This window comes from Prionailurus bengalensis, chromosome C1 (assembly GCF_016509475.1).
Source record: "Prionailurus bengalensis isolate Pbe53 chromosome C1, Fcat_Pben_1.1_paternal_pri, whole genome shotgun sequence".
In the NCBI taxonomy this organism is placed as follows: Eukaryota; Metazoa; Chordata; class Mammalia; order Carnivora; family Felidae; genus Prionailurus; species Prionailurus bengalensis.
The window spans coordinates 118,927,970-118,942,245 of NC_057345.1; the positions used below are offsets into that span (position 1 = coordinate 118,927,970).

The 14,276-nt window shown below is 35.4% G+C and overlaps 1 protein-coding gene across 1 annotated transcript in view; it reads right to left on the reverse strand.

Annotated features, from left to right (window-relative positions):
- The window catches only part of PTPN4 (protein tyrosine phosphatase non-receptor type 4), a 226,616-nt gene that overhangs the window by 70,629 nt on the left and 141,711 nt on the right, over window positions 1–14,276 (reverse strand). Inside the window, 3 exon segments of the mRNA XM_043576571.1 lie at window positions 4,896–5,068; window positions 8,984–9,009; window positions 9,012–9,046. Coding sequence (XP_043432506.1) covers window positions 4,896–5,068; window positions 8,984–9,009; window positions 9,012–9,046 — 234 coding nt within the window.

Consider the following 14,276-nt stretch of genomic DNA (forward strand, 5'->3'; position numbering starts at 1 on the left):
TCTCTTCCTTACTCTCTGCTCCTCCCCTGCTCGTGCTTTCTCCCTCAAAATAAATAAATAAACATTTTTTTTTTAAGTGATTTGGATAGGGGCGCCTGGGTGGCTCAGTCGGTTGAGCATCTGACTTCAGATCAGGTCATGATCTCGCGATTAGTGGGTTCGAGCCCCACGTCTGGCTCTGTGCTGACAGCTCAGAGCCTGGAGCCTGCTTTGGATTCTGGGTCTCCCTCTCTCTCTGCCCCTCCCCAGCTCATGCTCTGTCTCTCTCTCTGTCAAAAATAAATAAAACATTAAAAAAAATTTTTTAAGTGCTTTGGATATATTTTTTAAAGTTTGAAAGGACTACAAACAAAACTTAACTTTTACAACTATAAACATGTATGGTTTACTTATACACACTAATTTAATTTAATGTTAACTGAGCTGTCATGGGCTTCAATCCTGTTCTTCCATGATCCACTAAGTTTCATAGGAGGCTCCCAGTCAGCAAACTATTTTCTAGATTCCTTTGTAAGCTGGCTTTCTCTTACTCTACTTTCTGATCTCCCATCAGAAAAAAAGTAAATGTAAGTCAAAAGCCGGAGACTGACAAATGCTGGTAGCTGCTGTAACAGAAGTGGGAATAGGACACTAAGAGAAATCACACCTTGTCAATGTTATATACCACCCCTGGTCAAAGCAGCACCTATTGGGCAGATCCAGAACTGACTGTGACAGTGGTTCTAACAGTGGAGTAGCAGGTCTAGGCTTATGGACTCCAGCCTAGATGTAACACAAGCTTCTGATCTTTTTTTTTTTTTTTTTAAATATTTATTTATCTTTTTGAGAGAGAGAGAGTGAGTGTTAGCAGGGGAGGGGCAGAGAGAGAGGGAGACACAGAATCCAGAATCCAAAGCAGGCTCCAGGCTCCAAGCTGACAGCAGAGAGCCCGATATGGGGCTTGAACCCACGAACCGTGAGATCATGACCTGAGCCGAAGTCAGATGCTTAACTGACTGAGCCACTCAGGTGCCCCACTTCTGATCTTTAAGCATTATCCATTCCTCCTGGTTACTTCACTATAACCCTCTTTCTCACTTTTGCTTTGCCAGCCTAATACCTGTGTAACCAACTCCCTTAATTAAATTGCTTTTATTAGAAAAATCAAAAAGACTTTCTGTTTCCCTGATACATTAATTTACCACCGAAGAGGACTCAAATGAGACACTATTACTCAAAAGGCTGGATTAACAACTTGAATTTCATAATAAAAACATAAAGATAAAACTGAAATATGGGGGGGCCTGGCTGTATCAGTCAAAAAGGCATGTGACTTTTGATCTCAGGGTCATGAGTTCGAGCCCCACATGGGGTGTAGGGATTACTTAAAGAAATAAAACTTTTAAAAAAATTGAAATACGATGGAGCAGTTAAAGGTTTATATTTTATATTATCCATAATATGGTTCATTAGGAGTTTAGTATTATTACTAGAACAACATGAATATACCATAATCTAAGAATACCAAATTCTGACAGCAGGATAGTTATCTTTAAACAATGAGAAAATGCCGATTGGTAAGAGAATACAGGCTCATTATAGGTAATTTCAGCAATACAGAAAAGCATAACAAAAAGATTTTTAAAAAAAATTTAGCCAGTCTTATCCCTAAGAAATAATCTCCATTATGAGTGGTAAAAATCATTCTAAAACTCTCTATATACGTAGAAAATGCTATAAAAATGGACATAATTCTATTAACTGTGTGATTATGCGATATACGCCACTTTTCATGAAAACAGTATTAAACTAATTTCCCTCGAACGGAAAGAAGAAAAAGACTGCCACTCATAAATACATGTATATACATGGTAAGAAAGACAGACCAGGACAAGTTTAAGGAGTTGGTGTTGTTACCATTTAATTTTTGCTAACATGGTTTCTTATACTTCGACTACTCTCTTGTTTTCTTAGTTCTATTGTTATTTTCACTTTATCAAAGTTTATAGCACTTAAATTCTGTTCTATAGTCATAATTCTGACAGTTGTCAAGGATTAGGTCTATATTTAAAGGACTTAAGCTTCATTCTTAGTTCTTTTACCAAGATTCTTCTTGAGTCATGTTGACTTATCTCTTGTGGGTTAATTTTATTATTAAAACATTTTTAGAGGGCACCTGGCTGGCTTAGTCAGAGGAGGTTGTGACTCTTGATATCAGGGCTGTGAGTTACAGCCCCACATTGGGGGTAGAGATCACCCAAAATTAAAATCTTTTTAAAAAGCATTATTTAAAAAAAATTTTTTTTTAACATTTATTTATTTTTTGAGAGACAGAGAGAGACAGAGCATGAGCAGGGGAGGGGCAGAGAGAGGGGAGGAGTCACAGAATCCAAAGCAGGCTCCAGGCTCTGAGCTGTCAGCACAGAGCCCGATGCAGGGCTTGAACTCACAGAGCGCGAGATCATGACGTGAGCCGAAGTCGGACGCTTAACCGACTGAGCCACCCAGGAGCCCCTAAAAAAGCATTATTCTTTAGATGGACTCACAGATGTTATATTCCCTGAGGTTTTGTATATTTGATAATGTTTATTGACTTTAGATTTGAATGGCAAACTGGTAAGTTTAAGATTTTTCAGTCACTTTTTTTTCCTTGAAGACTTGGTAGACAAAGGGTGACTCCCAGCTACACATAAGCCTGAATAAAGTTTTATTTGGCATTAACAATGTTTAAAAGTTTTTTGTTTTCTATTTCTTTTAGAGAGAGAGAGAGAGAGAGAGAGAGAGAGAGAGAAAGCATGTGTAAGTCAGGTGGGGAAGAAAGTCAGAGGGTGAGAGAGAGAGAAAAAGAATCTTAAGCAGGCTCCACACTCAGCACGGAGCCTGATCCCAGGCTCTATCCCACGACCCCCCGGGATCATGACCTGAGCCAAAATCAAGAGTCAAATGCTTAACCGACTGAGCTACCCAGGTGCCCTGTTTAAGAGTTTTTAATCCAAACTGATAAACCTCTAGCAAAGACAGATCAAGGAAAGAGAAGAGAGAAGGTACAAGTTACCAAAATTAAGAATGAAAGAAATGATATTATTACAGATTCTAGAGATATTAAAAAGAATACTATAAACTTTATGCCAAAAAATTCAACAACTTAGAGAAAACAGATAAATTCCTTGAAAAACATGAACTACCAAAGCTTACTGAGAAGAAAGAGAAAACCTGAACTGCTTTACATCTGTTAAAGAATTTGAGGGGTGCCTGAATAGCTCAGTTGGTTAAGTGTTCGACTTCAGCTCAGGTCACGATCTTGCGGTCTGTGAGTTCGAGCCCCGCGTCGGGCTCTGGGCTGATGGCTCAGAGCCTGGATGGAGCCTGCTTCCGATTCTGTGTCTCCCTCTCTCTCTGCCCCTCCCCCGTTCATGTTCTGTCTCTCTCTGTCTCAAAAAATAAATAAAACGTTAAAAAAAAAATTAAAAAAAAAAAAAAAGAATCTGCTGTACCTTTTTTTGTAGCTAAAAATTTCCTAATTCTGTTTAAGTGTTGCTACTGAATTTGGGGGTCGCTCTGGGGGTGGGGGAGAATATATTTTTAATAGTATATCCTGTACTAAGCTTTATGCTGTTATTTTTTCTGAGATTACAAACTGGCATTTATAAATTCTGAGATTTACAATACAAATCTTTTTTGGACCACATCTAAATATTTTCTGCATGAATATATAACATGAATTAATCTAACACATAATGATGAAAGATTTTATTTACTGAAGATGGAAAATATTATTTTATGAAGCAGAAACAAAAATGGATAACGCTTGTTTTAGCAGAGATTACGAATGACTTTTTCTATCTGATTCTTACCAGGCTGCACTTAAAAACTAGCTTTCCTGAGTCTTGTAAGAATTCCAGAGGCAAAATTAATCAGAATTTCTCCAAATTTAGAATTATCCCCCAAAGACTGTTTCTTTTAGGAAAAGATAAAATAGTAATAAGACAGTTTTAGGAAAAGAAATTTGGGGTTATTGTTCAATGACTAAATGTAATTTTTGCAGAACAGCTGTTTTGAACTCTTTATAATAAAGGGTTCAACAAACTCATACATAAAAAAGCAAAGTACAGGTATCCCCTGCTTTTTGTGAGCCTGTGTCACGCCACTATGCTTGTACAATATAAGGAAAACCCAGCACTCAGCATCTGTTCTGCAGCGAGCCACTGAAGAGGCAGCACACCCCGCAAGCAGCGAGACTGCCCCCGACCCCTGCCCCAAGTTCCTTCCCAGGGAGTACACTCAGCATCTCAGCAGTAAGCCACCAACGCTCTGAACTGTGTCTGTGAGCATCTGTGCTTTATCTTGATTTATTTTGTGTATTCAATAGCAAGATGTGTCCTCAGGTAAAAGAAAAGCCTGTGAGAGGTAATTTTGGGGGTCTGAGAATGCTAAAAAAGCTTACCATTATAGATTAATGGTAATGGCTTCTTCATGTATGCCATTTGGCTTATGAAAGGTTTTACAGGGACATTCTACTTTTGGATAGTGAGGGAAACCAATAAATTACATGTTCATGCAGAAGATACCTTTGCTTTTACAAATAAAGGTGTCTTAGAACAAAGAAAAGTTTTCTTGTAAATGTTTAACAAAGACATAATGGAAATTATAGATGTCTAGAATGTAAATAATTAAATATCATTGATTTACCTTTGAGAATAATGATCAAAATTATAGTCAATGGACGAGGTTTCTCCCATATGGCACAAGAACCTTTAAACTTTTGGCTGATAGAGACAAAGGGGCCACACGCCACAGAGATTCTGACTCGGTAGGGTGTACAAATAATAAACATTCTATGACTCAATAAAATACACGTTTATTTTACAGTGAGGAAAAATCCAATAATAAAGCATTAGTGCATAAGCAATACTTACCAGTACCGGAATTTTGAACCTAATGTAAAATAATGTGCAAAAAAGTTCTTTTGAGGTGGAAGCGGTCTGTCCAAACGGAAGAATGTGTGATGTTCTACACATGCTTTCCACAAATTTTTGCATGCTCTGTAATTCACCATATTAAATCCCAATAACGTTTCTCTAGATTCGTGCTGTAGTAAATGACAAAATGTAGAGAATACCAGGAAAACATCAGGATCTAATGCTCCATTTAGTTTACTTTTTACAGATAAACATTCTAGCCTTACAAACACTAATCCCTGTAGCACAGCCCCTTTTTTGTTTATCCAATAAAAAGGCAGTAAAATAAATGGAAAGGTTTGCAAAATGTGGACCTCACCTCAGTCAGTAATATTACAACTCTTAGGAACTTTTATTTTACAATATAGCTACAAAGAAGCTTAAAATTGGATATATATCTGTTTTTAAAGCTTACTAGCTATAATTCTACTTCAAAATATAATCCTGGAACATAAATTAAACTATAAGATACATACACCTTTTAAAACCATCTCAAAATTTGTATATCTGTGTAGACTGCAAGTACATAGGAATATTCAGCACTTATAAACACTATTATATAACTCAAATTTTAAAATAAGTAGCAACATAATAGAAGCATTTCCTTAATTTTTCTCTAAAAGTTTGGCACAAATTACTGTTTAAATGGTTTTACTGAAGCAAACTACATCTAGTAAGTCACACATGTTCTAAGTGTATAGCTCTGGTATTCACACAATGAACGCAACCATTTAACTTCCAACCAGAACAAGAAATGGATTATTACTAGCAACTCTAAAGTATCTCCCCTTTCTACCAGATTATCTTTGCAAAGGTAATCACTCTTCTGCCTTTTATCACTACAGATTAGTTATGCCTGTTTTTAAACTAAATTATATACATGGAATCATACATATGTGTCTTAAGGTTTGAATTCTTTTTAGTATTCTGTTTCTATATCCATCCATATGGTTGTGAAACAGTAATTTTCATTCTGTGTAATATTCTATCATATGAATATGTCAGCTTATCCATTTGTTGTCGACAGATACTTTGTTTCTCCAGTTTCAGGATATAAAAATATTGCTATGTATATTCCTGTATGTGGTCTGATGCACATGTGCGTACATTTCTGTTGTTGGATAAGATATGCGTGTTCATCTTTAGTAGATAATGCCCAACAGTTTTCCAAAACAGTCAGATCAATATATACTCCCTCCCACCGGCCGTATATCCTCTAACTCACCAACCACTGGCTTATCAATCTCTTCTCTACACTATTCCTGTGGATGTGTAGAAGTATCACATTTTGGTTATAATTTGTACTCCCCTGATGATCACAGAGGTTCAACACCTTCTCACATTACTGGCCACGTGGCTGTCTTCATTTCTGAAGTATCTGTTCAAGGCAGTAGCATATCTTTGGACTGGGTTGGATATATAACCAAGGATGTGGGTACGTGTGTATTATAGATATACACTGTGCTATTTCACTCCCTTCATGCTACCTTTTGATGAATATAGTTCTTAATTTTATTAAAAAAAAAATTTTTTTTTTTCAACGTTTATTTATTTTTGGGACAGAGAGAGACAGAGCATGAACGGGGGAGGGGCAGAGAGAGAGGGAGACACAGAATCGGAAATAGGCTCCAGGCTCTGAGCCATCAGCCCAGAGCCTGACGCGGGGCTCGAACTCCAGGACCGCGAGATCGTGACCTGGCTGAAGTCAGACGCTCAACCGACTGCGCCACCCAGGCGCCCCGAATATAGTTCTTAATTTTAACACAGTCCAAGTTACTGATCTTTTCTTTTAAGGTTTTCTATGCCTTGTTAAAGAAATGTTTGCCTATCAAAAGGTATGAGAGCATTTCCATAACTAAAATATAGTAAGATGCCCACATATAAATATTAAACTACTGGGGTGCCTGGGTGGCTTAGTCGGTTGAGCGGCTGACCAGCTCAGGTCATGATCTCGCAGTCTATGAGTTTGAGCCCCACGTCGGGCTCTGTGCTGACAGCTCGGAGCCTGGAGCCTGCTTCGGATTCTGTGTCTCCCTCTCTCTCTGTATTCTAGCATTCACGCTCTATCTCTCTCTCTCTCAAAAATAAACATTAAAAAAATAAATATTAAACTATTATTTTAGAAGATAATATGCTTAAAATACCACTTCTTGATCACCAAAAAATTTTTAACTGTGCTTAACAGTGGCTTTGTATGCACTAACAAGTAGTTTACATGCTGTACCATATGCCATGAATATTGATTAGGTCTCACACAGAGCATTACACAGCAATACTGTGCAGAAGCAACATCTAAGAATCATTTATGTTCTACCTTTTTTGACACTTTGCATACGTCAAAAAGTCTATGTGTGATTCTGGCTTTCTACCAGTTGTACTTGGACAATCTGTAATAAATGATAACACAATCCACATTTTGTAAACAATAGACATAAAATGTTGTATTAAGAGATAAGTAGTTTCTATAAAGTGTGGGTATTTAAAAAGATGTTCCTGAGAGAAAACATTAACAAAACGACATTCTACAGACTACGACCATATACAGTCTCAGATCAGTTGTTAGATGACTTTTGTTGATAATAACTGTGGCTAAACACATTCCTAAATGATATACTACCTCACAGAATGGTTTGAGGATTAAATGCTATGAAAATGATTGTGTGATTATCAGACACAGAGTAAGACCTCAATAAATGTTAAATACCACAACTACTATTAGTAGTAACAATAGTACTATTAATGGGAAAAAATTAGAAAGTTGACTTCTACATTGCCTTCTACCAATATAATGATTTAAAGTAAAGTATTTTAGAGAAGTAGAGGCTTCCAGATAAGATTTGAAACATATATAAAAATGTTCATTAGCAGCATTAGTTGTAATAGTCACAACCTGGAAATGCCAAAAGTATCCACTAACATAAGAATAAATAATTTATGGTATATTCAATCAACGGAACACCATGTAGCAACAGAACAAAGTACTGCTATGTGCAACAATATGGATGAATCTCATAATGTTAAGGTTAGAAGGTACACAACAGGAGAACATTATGTATGATTCATTTTTTAAAGTTCAAAAATAGGCAAACTAATCCATGGTGATCAGTATTTACCTTTCAGAAAGGTTAATGACAGCAAATGAGCATCAGATCCATCAGCAATAAAACCAAGGTGACAGTAACATTCTACATATTAACATGATATATTACTACATACTTACCAAACACTATATTTAATATTTATACACTTTTCTGTGTGTTTCAATAAAACTCTATAGGAAAAAACTTTCATATTTTGTGAGGATAAAAGGGAAATCATAGTTGCTGATAAAATACAGTTGATTCAAATATTTTTAAGATTTCAAATACATTTTACACATACATACAACTCCCTTGAAATCTGCATTAATTTGTTACAATTTGTAAGAAATAATTTAAGTCAAAGGATAAAATTAGTTTAATTTGGTTAAATAGAGAATATCATTTGCAAGATGAAATTCTTTCCCATGACAACTCAATGTGTTGTATTTAATATACAAAAGGACACCACCATTCACACAAAGGGAGGAAATGTACTATACATTCATGAACTAGAAACAAAACTAAACACTCAGTTTCCCTAAAATGAAATGAGCATATATACGAAAGAAAGTGTTGTAGATCAGTTAAAAAAAAAAAAAAAAGAAGAAGAAGAACATATAAAATGCTCAGTTACCACCTTCATGACTAGACCCTGGCAACTGACAATGAACATCACAATTGAGATCAGTTTCAAAGTTCAAAAGAGAGTAGAATGGTTATTTAGAAGAACTTTTTAAATCAGAACCACAGTAACACTGGGGAAATAAACACTGTCATAAAATGTGAATTAACTAAATCGGTGGGCAGTTATCAACCTCACACTGAGAGTCTGGCCACGAATGACTTCATTTCTGAAGACTTCACTTATATAAATACTATTTGTTTATATAAATGTTATTTATATTTATACAAATAGTTTTATAAATATATTCATTTATATTAATAATGATTAAGATCATCACTCACCAATTCTTTTCTAAGTTGAATAAAAACTGTTTGCACTTAAAAGAAATTTTTACAATCTTCAACCTGGATAAAAAGAATGAATTGGAGTGTTTATAGTACTGAATGAAGATAAAAACAGTAACTTAAGAAAATAATTCAAAAAATAATCTTTTAGCTGTATATATAGTAACCTCTGAACATTTAATCATATATACACACATTACATAAATAATCTAAAGATTCTGGTGCTTCATGAAAAATAATTAGAATCTATATACTCAATTGAATAAAGTTTTATCAGAACATTTGCTGTGAACTATACATTTTCTAATTTTCAGCTCTAGAGAAATACATAAAAACACATATCACAAATTAAAATTTCAAGATATACCAACAACATAGTTATTTACTTTTTAAAACTACAAGTAGTTTTCTGGTTCTGTAAGGGACTCAGAAATCACCACTCCAATGTATTAAGTACAAAGCTCAACAGACTGAAAAACCAACAACTCTTCTTGGCTCCATAAGAGACAGGAGGGCACAGGGCAAACTGCTACCCTCAAGGCCTGAGACCAACAAGTGCATGCAGAGAGCTGCAGCTTACCAGAGCAGAGACTCACAAGCAGAAACTGCCAGACGAACCAGTGCCAAGGCAGTAAAACCTGAACCGTAATTTAAGAATTGTTGGAGGCTCCGTGTAGCCAACTTCCAGAGTTAAAAACTCCAGAGGCACCCAGTCATACAGGGGGCTCCTGCAATATTGTTAAGATTTACCTCTAGCAGTTCCATCAGGTTCGCATGGTAAATGTCAGAGAAAAATACCCTTGGGTTTCCAGCAAGAGAAGGGGAAAGGAACCATCTTGAAATACACCAGAGCACTCTGTTCTTAATAAGGTCCTTCAGGAGTAACTAGTTAGACAAATCCTAACCTGCTGGGGTACTACTACCAAAGCTTAACTAGCCTGGGGAAGCCAAACCAACTCCAGCTCACTCTAACCATTCTATCCCACCTAGCAGGGAGAAAAAAAACGAGAAACACTTGTGAGGCTCACAGTCTAGAGGCACAGGCTCACTAAAACACTGAGGGCTATTCATAGGATACAGTACACTTGCCTTTCCCCAACACCTGACAACATTACTAAGAGCTTATTTACAGCAGTTCCTTTAACTAAAATACCATATGTGGTTATCAAGAAAAAGTTACAAGGCATACCAAAAGGCAAAAACACGATGTGAAGAAACAGAACAGAACCGGACATGGAAGAGACGCTGGAATGATCAGACTGGGAATTTAAAACATCTACAATTAATATGCTAAGGACTCTAAAGAATAAAGTAAAAAACATATAAGAACAAATGGGCAATGTAAGTACAGAGATGGAAATCATAAGAAAGAACTTCAAGAAAATGCTATGGGTAAAAAACACTATAACAGAAACAATACATTTCATGACATTAGTACACTTGACAAAGCTGAGGAAATAATCTCTAAGATAGAGGATATATCAGTAAAATCCCCCAAACCCAAAAAGCAAAGAGAAAAGGATGTAAAAAGAACAGACTATCTAAGAACTGTGGGACAACTACAAAAGATGCAATATACAGTAACATATGGTGATGAACATACCAGAAGGAGAACAAAGTAACAGAAGAAATGTCTGAAACCAAAATAACTAAGGAATTTCCCTAAATTAACACCGAACATCAAAGCACAGATCAAGATAGCTCAAGAGAACACAAACAGGATATATGCCTAAAAAACACACCTAGGCATATCACTTTTAAGTTACAGAAAATCAAAGATAAAGAAAAAATCTTGACAGAAGCCAAAGGAAAAAACACCTTACCTATAGACGAACAAAGGTAAGAAGAATTACATCCAACTTCTCCAAAACCATAAAGAAGAGCGCATTGAGAGAAAAAAACCACCAACCCCTTATTTTGTATTCTTGAAATTACCTTTTAACAAATGAATGAGAAATAAAGACACTCTCAAATAAAAGTAGGGGGACTTTATTGCCACGGACCTGCCTTGCAAGAAACGTTAAAAGAAAAAATTAATATAGGCCCAAAACTTGGATCTATATAAAGAAAGGTAAAACAGTGAAGAAGGAGTAAGTGACATTACAATAAAAACTTGATTTTTCATATTCTTAACTGATCTAACATATAACATTTTCTTCAAAATAAGAAAAGCAACAATGTATTCAATTAGGTATGCTTATGTACCTATCATATATGTATAATTATATATGTATATAAAGTTATATACTTCTGTAGGCTTATAAATAAGTGAAAGGATTGACAGCAATGATACAAGGGACAGGAGGAAGAAATTAGTATTATTTCATTATAAGGTACTCACTACCTGTGACGTGGCATATTATCATTTGAAAGTAGACTTGGACTAATGTAAATAGAACTACAAACTCTAGAGCAACCACTTAAAACAAGTAAAAAAAGAAGTAAAACTGATAAGCTAAGGAGAGAAAATGAGATCACATAAAATGCTCAATTAAAATAACAAATGGCAGAAAAAGAGGGAAACACAAAAATGGAAACAAAGAACAAGGGCAACAAACAAAAAAAGTAATGAATATGGCAGATACGAATACAAACATCAAAAATCCTTTAAAAATGGCAAAAGGCTAAATGCAACAATTAAAAGATACATTGTCAGAGTGGATCAAAAAAGAAGATACAACAGTATGTTGTTTAAATGTAAAGACATATATAGGTTAAATGTAAACAGATGGATAAAAATATACCATGCTGGGGCACCTGGGTGGCTCAGTCGGTAAGCGTCCGACTTCAGCTCAGGTCATGGTCTCATGGTTCATGGGTTTGAGCCCCGCATCGGGCTCTGTGCTGACAGCTCAGAGCCTGAAGCCTGCTTCAGATTGTGTCGCCCTCTCTCTCTGCTCCTCCCCCACTCACACTCTCTCTCTCAAAAATAAATAAACATTAAAAAAAATTGAATACATATATATGTGTGTGTGGACACACACACACACACACACACCATGCTAAGACTAATCAAGAGAAGCAGGAGTAGTAGGGTTGTAATGGCCATCATGGGGACTATAGTTAATAACACTGTATTGTATATTTAAAAGTTGCTAAGACAGATCTTAAAAGTTCTCATCACAAGAAAAAAGAATTGTAATTACGTGTAGTGACAAACATTGATGAGATTTACAGTAGTGACCATTTTGCAATATATACAAATACTGAATCATTTTTGTACACCTGAAACTAACATAATGTTATATGTCAATTATATCTTAAATTTTTTTTTATTGTTTATTTATTTTTGAGAGAGAGAGATGGACAGAGCTCGAGCAGGGGAGGGTCAGAGAGAAAGGGAGGAACAGAATCCAAAGAAGGCTCCAGACTGCGAGCTGTCAGCACAGAGCCCTACGTGAGGTTTGAACCATGAACCATTGAGATCATAACCTAAGCTGAAGTCGGACACTTAACAGACTGAGCCACCCAGGCACCATCAACTGCATCTTAAAAAAGAAAGAATCAAAAATAAAAAAAAATTAAAAAAGAGTAGTTCTAATAATTTCAAAAAGAACAGACATTAAAGCAAATAAAGTTATCAGGGATAAAGGGCATTCCACAATGATAAAGGGGTAAATTCTCCAAGAAGACATTATGAAATCTTAATGGGTATGCACCTTAAAACAGAGCATTAAACTACAAGAGGCAAAGATTGATAGAATTACAAAGAAATACACATGAATAACTAACATAGTTGGAGACTTCAACACTCCTCTATCTGAAATGGAAAAATTCAGCACACAGAAGATCATTAAAGACATAAGTGAACTCAACAATATCATCAATTTAATGGATATAATTGACCTTTACAGATTACTTCTTATAACATTAAAAAATATTCTTTTCAAGCTCATTTGGAACATTCACTAAAATAGACCATATTCTCAGCCATAAAACACACCTTCACAAATTTCAAAGGATAGAAATCATATAATATCTACTCTCAAAGCACAATGAATTAATCTAGAAATCAGTAATTACTGATATCTACTGGAACATCCAGTAGAAAAAAGAACTACTGGAAAATCCTAAAATGCCTGGAGAGTAAATAACACACCTATAAATACAACATGAATCAAACAAGAAATCAAGAGAAATGAAAAATTATTTAACCTAAATGAAAATGAAAACACAACCCATCCGAATACATGACACACAGCAAAAGCAGTACTTAGAAGGAACTTTATGACACTGAACGCATATATGAGAAGAAAGACCAAAAATCAATAATCTAGGTTTCTACTTTACAAAAAGAAGAGCAATTTAAATCTAAAGTAAGAAAAACAGTAGAGCAGAAATCAGTGAAAAAGAAAACAGCAGACCAACAGAGAATATCAATGAAACCAAAAGCTAGTTCTTTGAAAATTTAATAAAATCAATAAGCCTCTACTTATTGAGCCAGACTAAGAGAAAAAGAGAAAGTACACAAATTACTAATATTCAGAAATAAGAGTAGACATCACTACAATTAAAAGCATAGTAAACAGTGACTGAAAATCAAGTTTGATTTGTATTAATATGAAATAAAGGTTTTTGAATTACAGCAACTTAAAAAAAAACATAGTAAAAGAACACTATGAAGAAGTCTATGCCCGTAAGTTTGATAATCTCAATAAAATGAGCCAATTCTTTGAAAGACACGATCCGTCAAAACTCACAAAAGAAGAAATACACAATCTGAATAGGCCTATATTTGTTAAAGAAATTTAATTAACAAACTTATTAAAAAAAGAGGACCTGAATAGACATTTTTCCAAAGTAAACCTACTGAAATGGCCTACAGACACATGAAAAGATGCTCAACATCACTAATCCTCAGGGAAATGCAAATCAAAACCACAATATCCCTTTCCACCTGTTAGAATGGCCAAAACCAAAAAGACAAGAAATAATATTGGTGAGAATGTGGAGAAAAGGGAGCCCTTGTGCACTGCTGGTGGGAATGCAAGCTGATGCAGCCACTGTGGAAAACAGTAGGGAAGTTCCTGAAAAATTTACAAATAGAAATACCACATGACCCAATAATTCCACGACTGGGTATGTACCCAAATAGAAAGGAAATACTAATTCAAAAAGATATATGCAACCCTGACCCCGGATTGCTATTGTATTTGTTGCATTATTTTCATGAAATCCACCCATATCCCCCAACTCCCAGTGCTAAGCTTCTGCTGCTACTCTTCAGGAAGGCACATAGTCTCCTGGTATGCGTACAGTAATCCTCAGAGGACAGTGGTACCAGTCATCC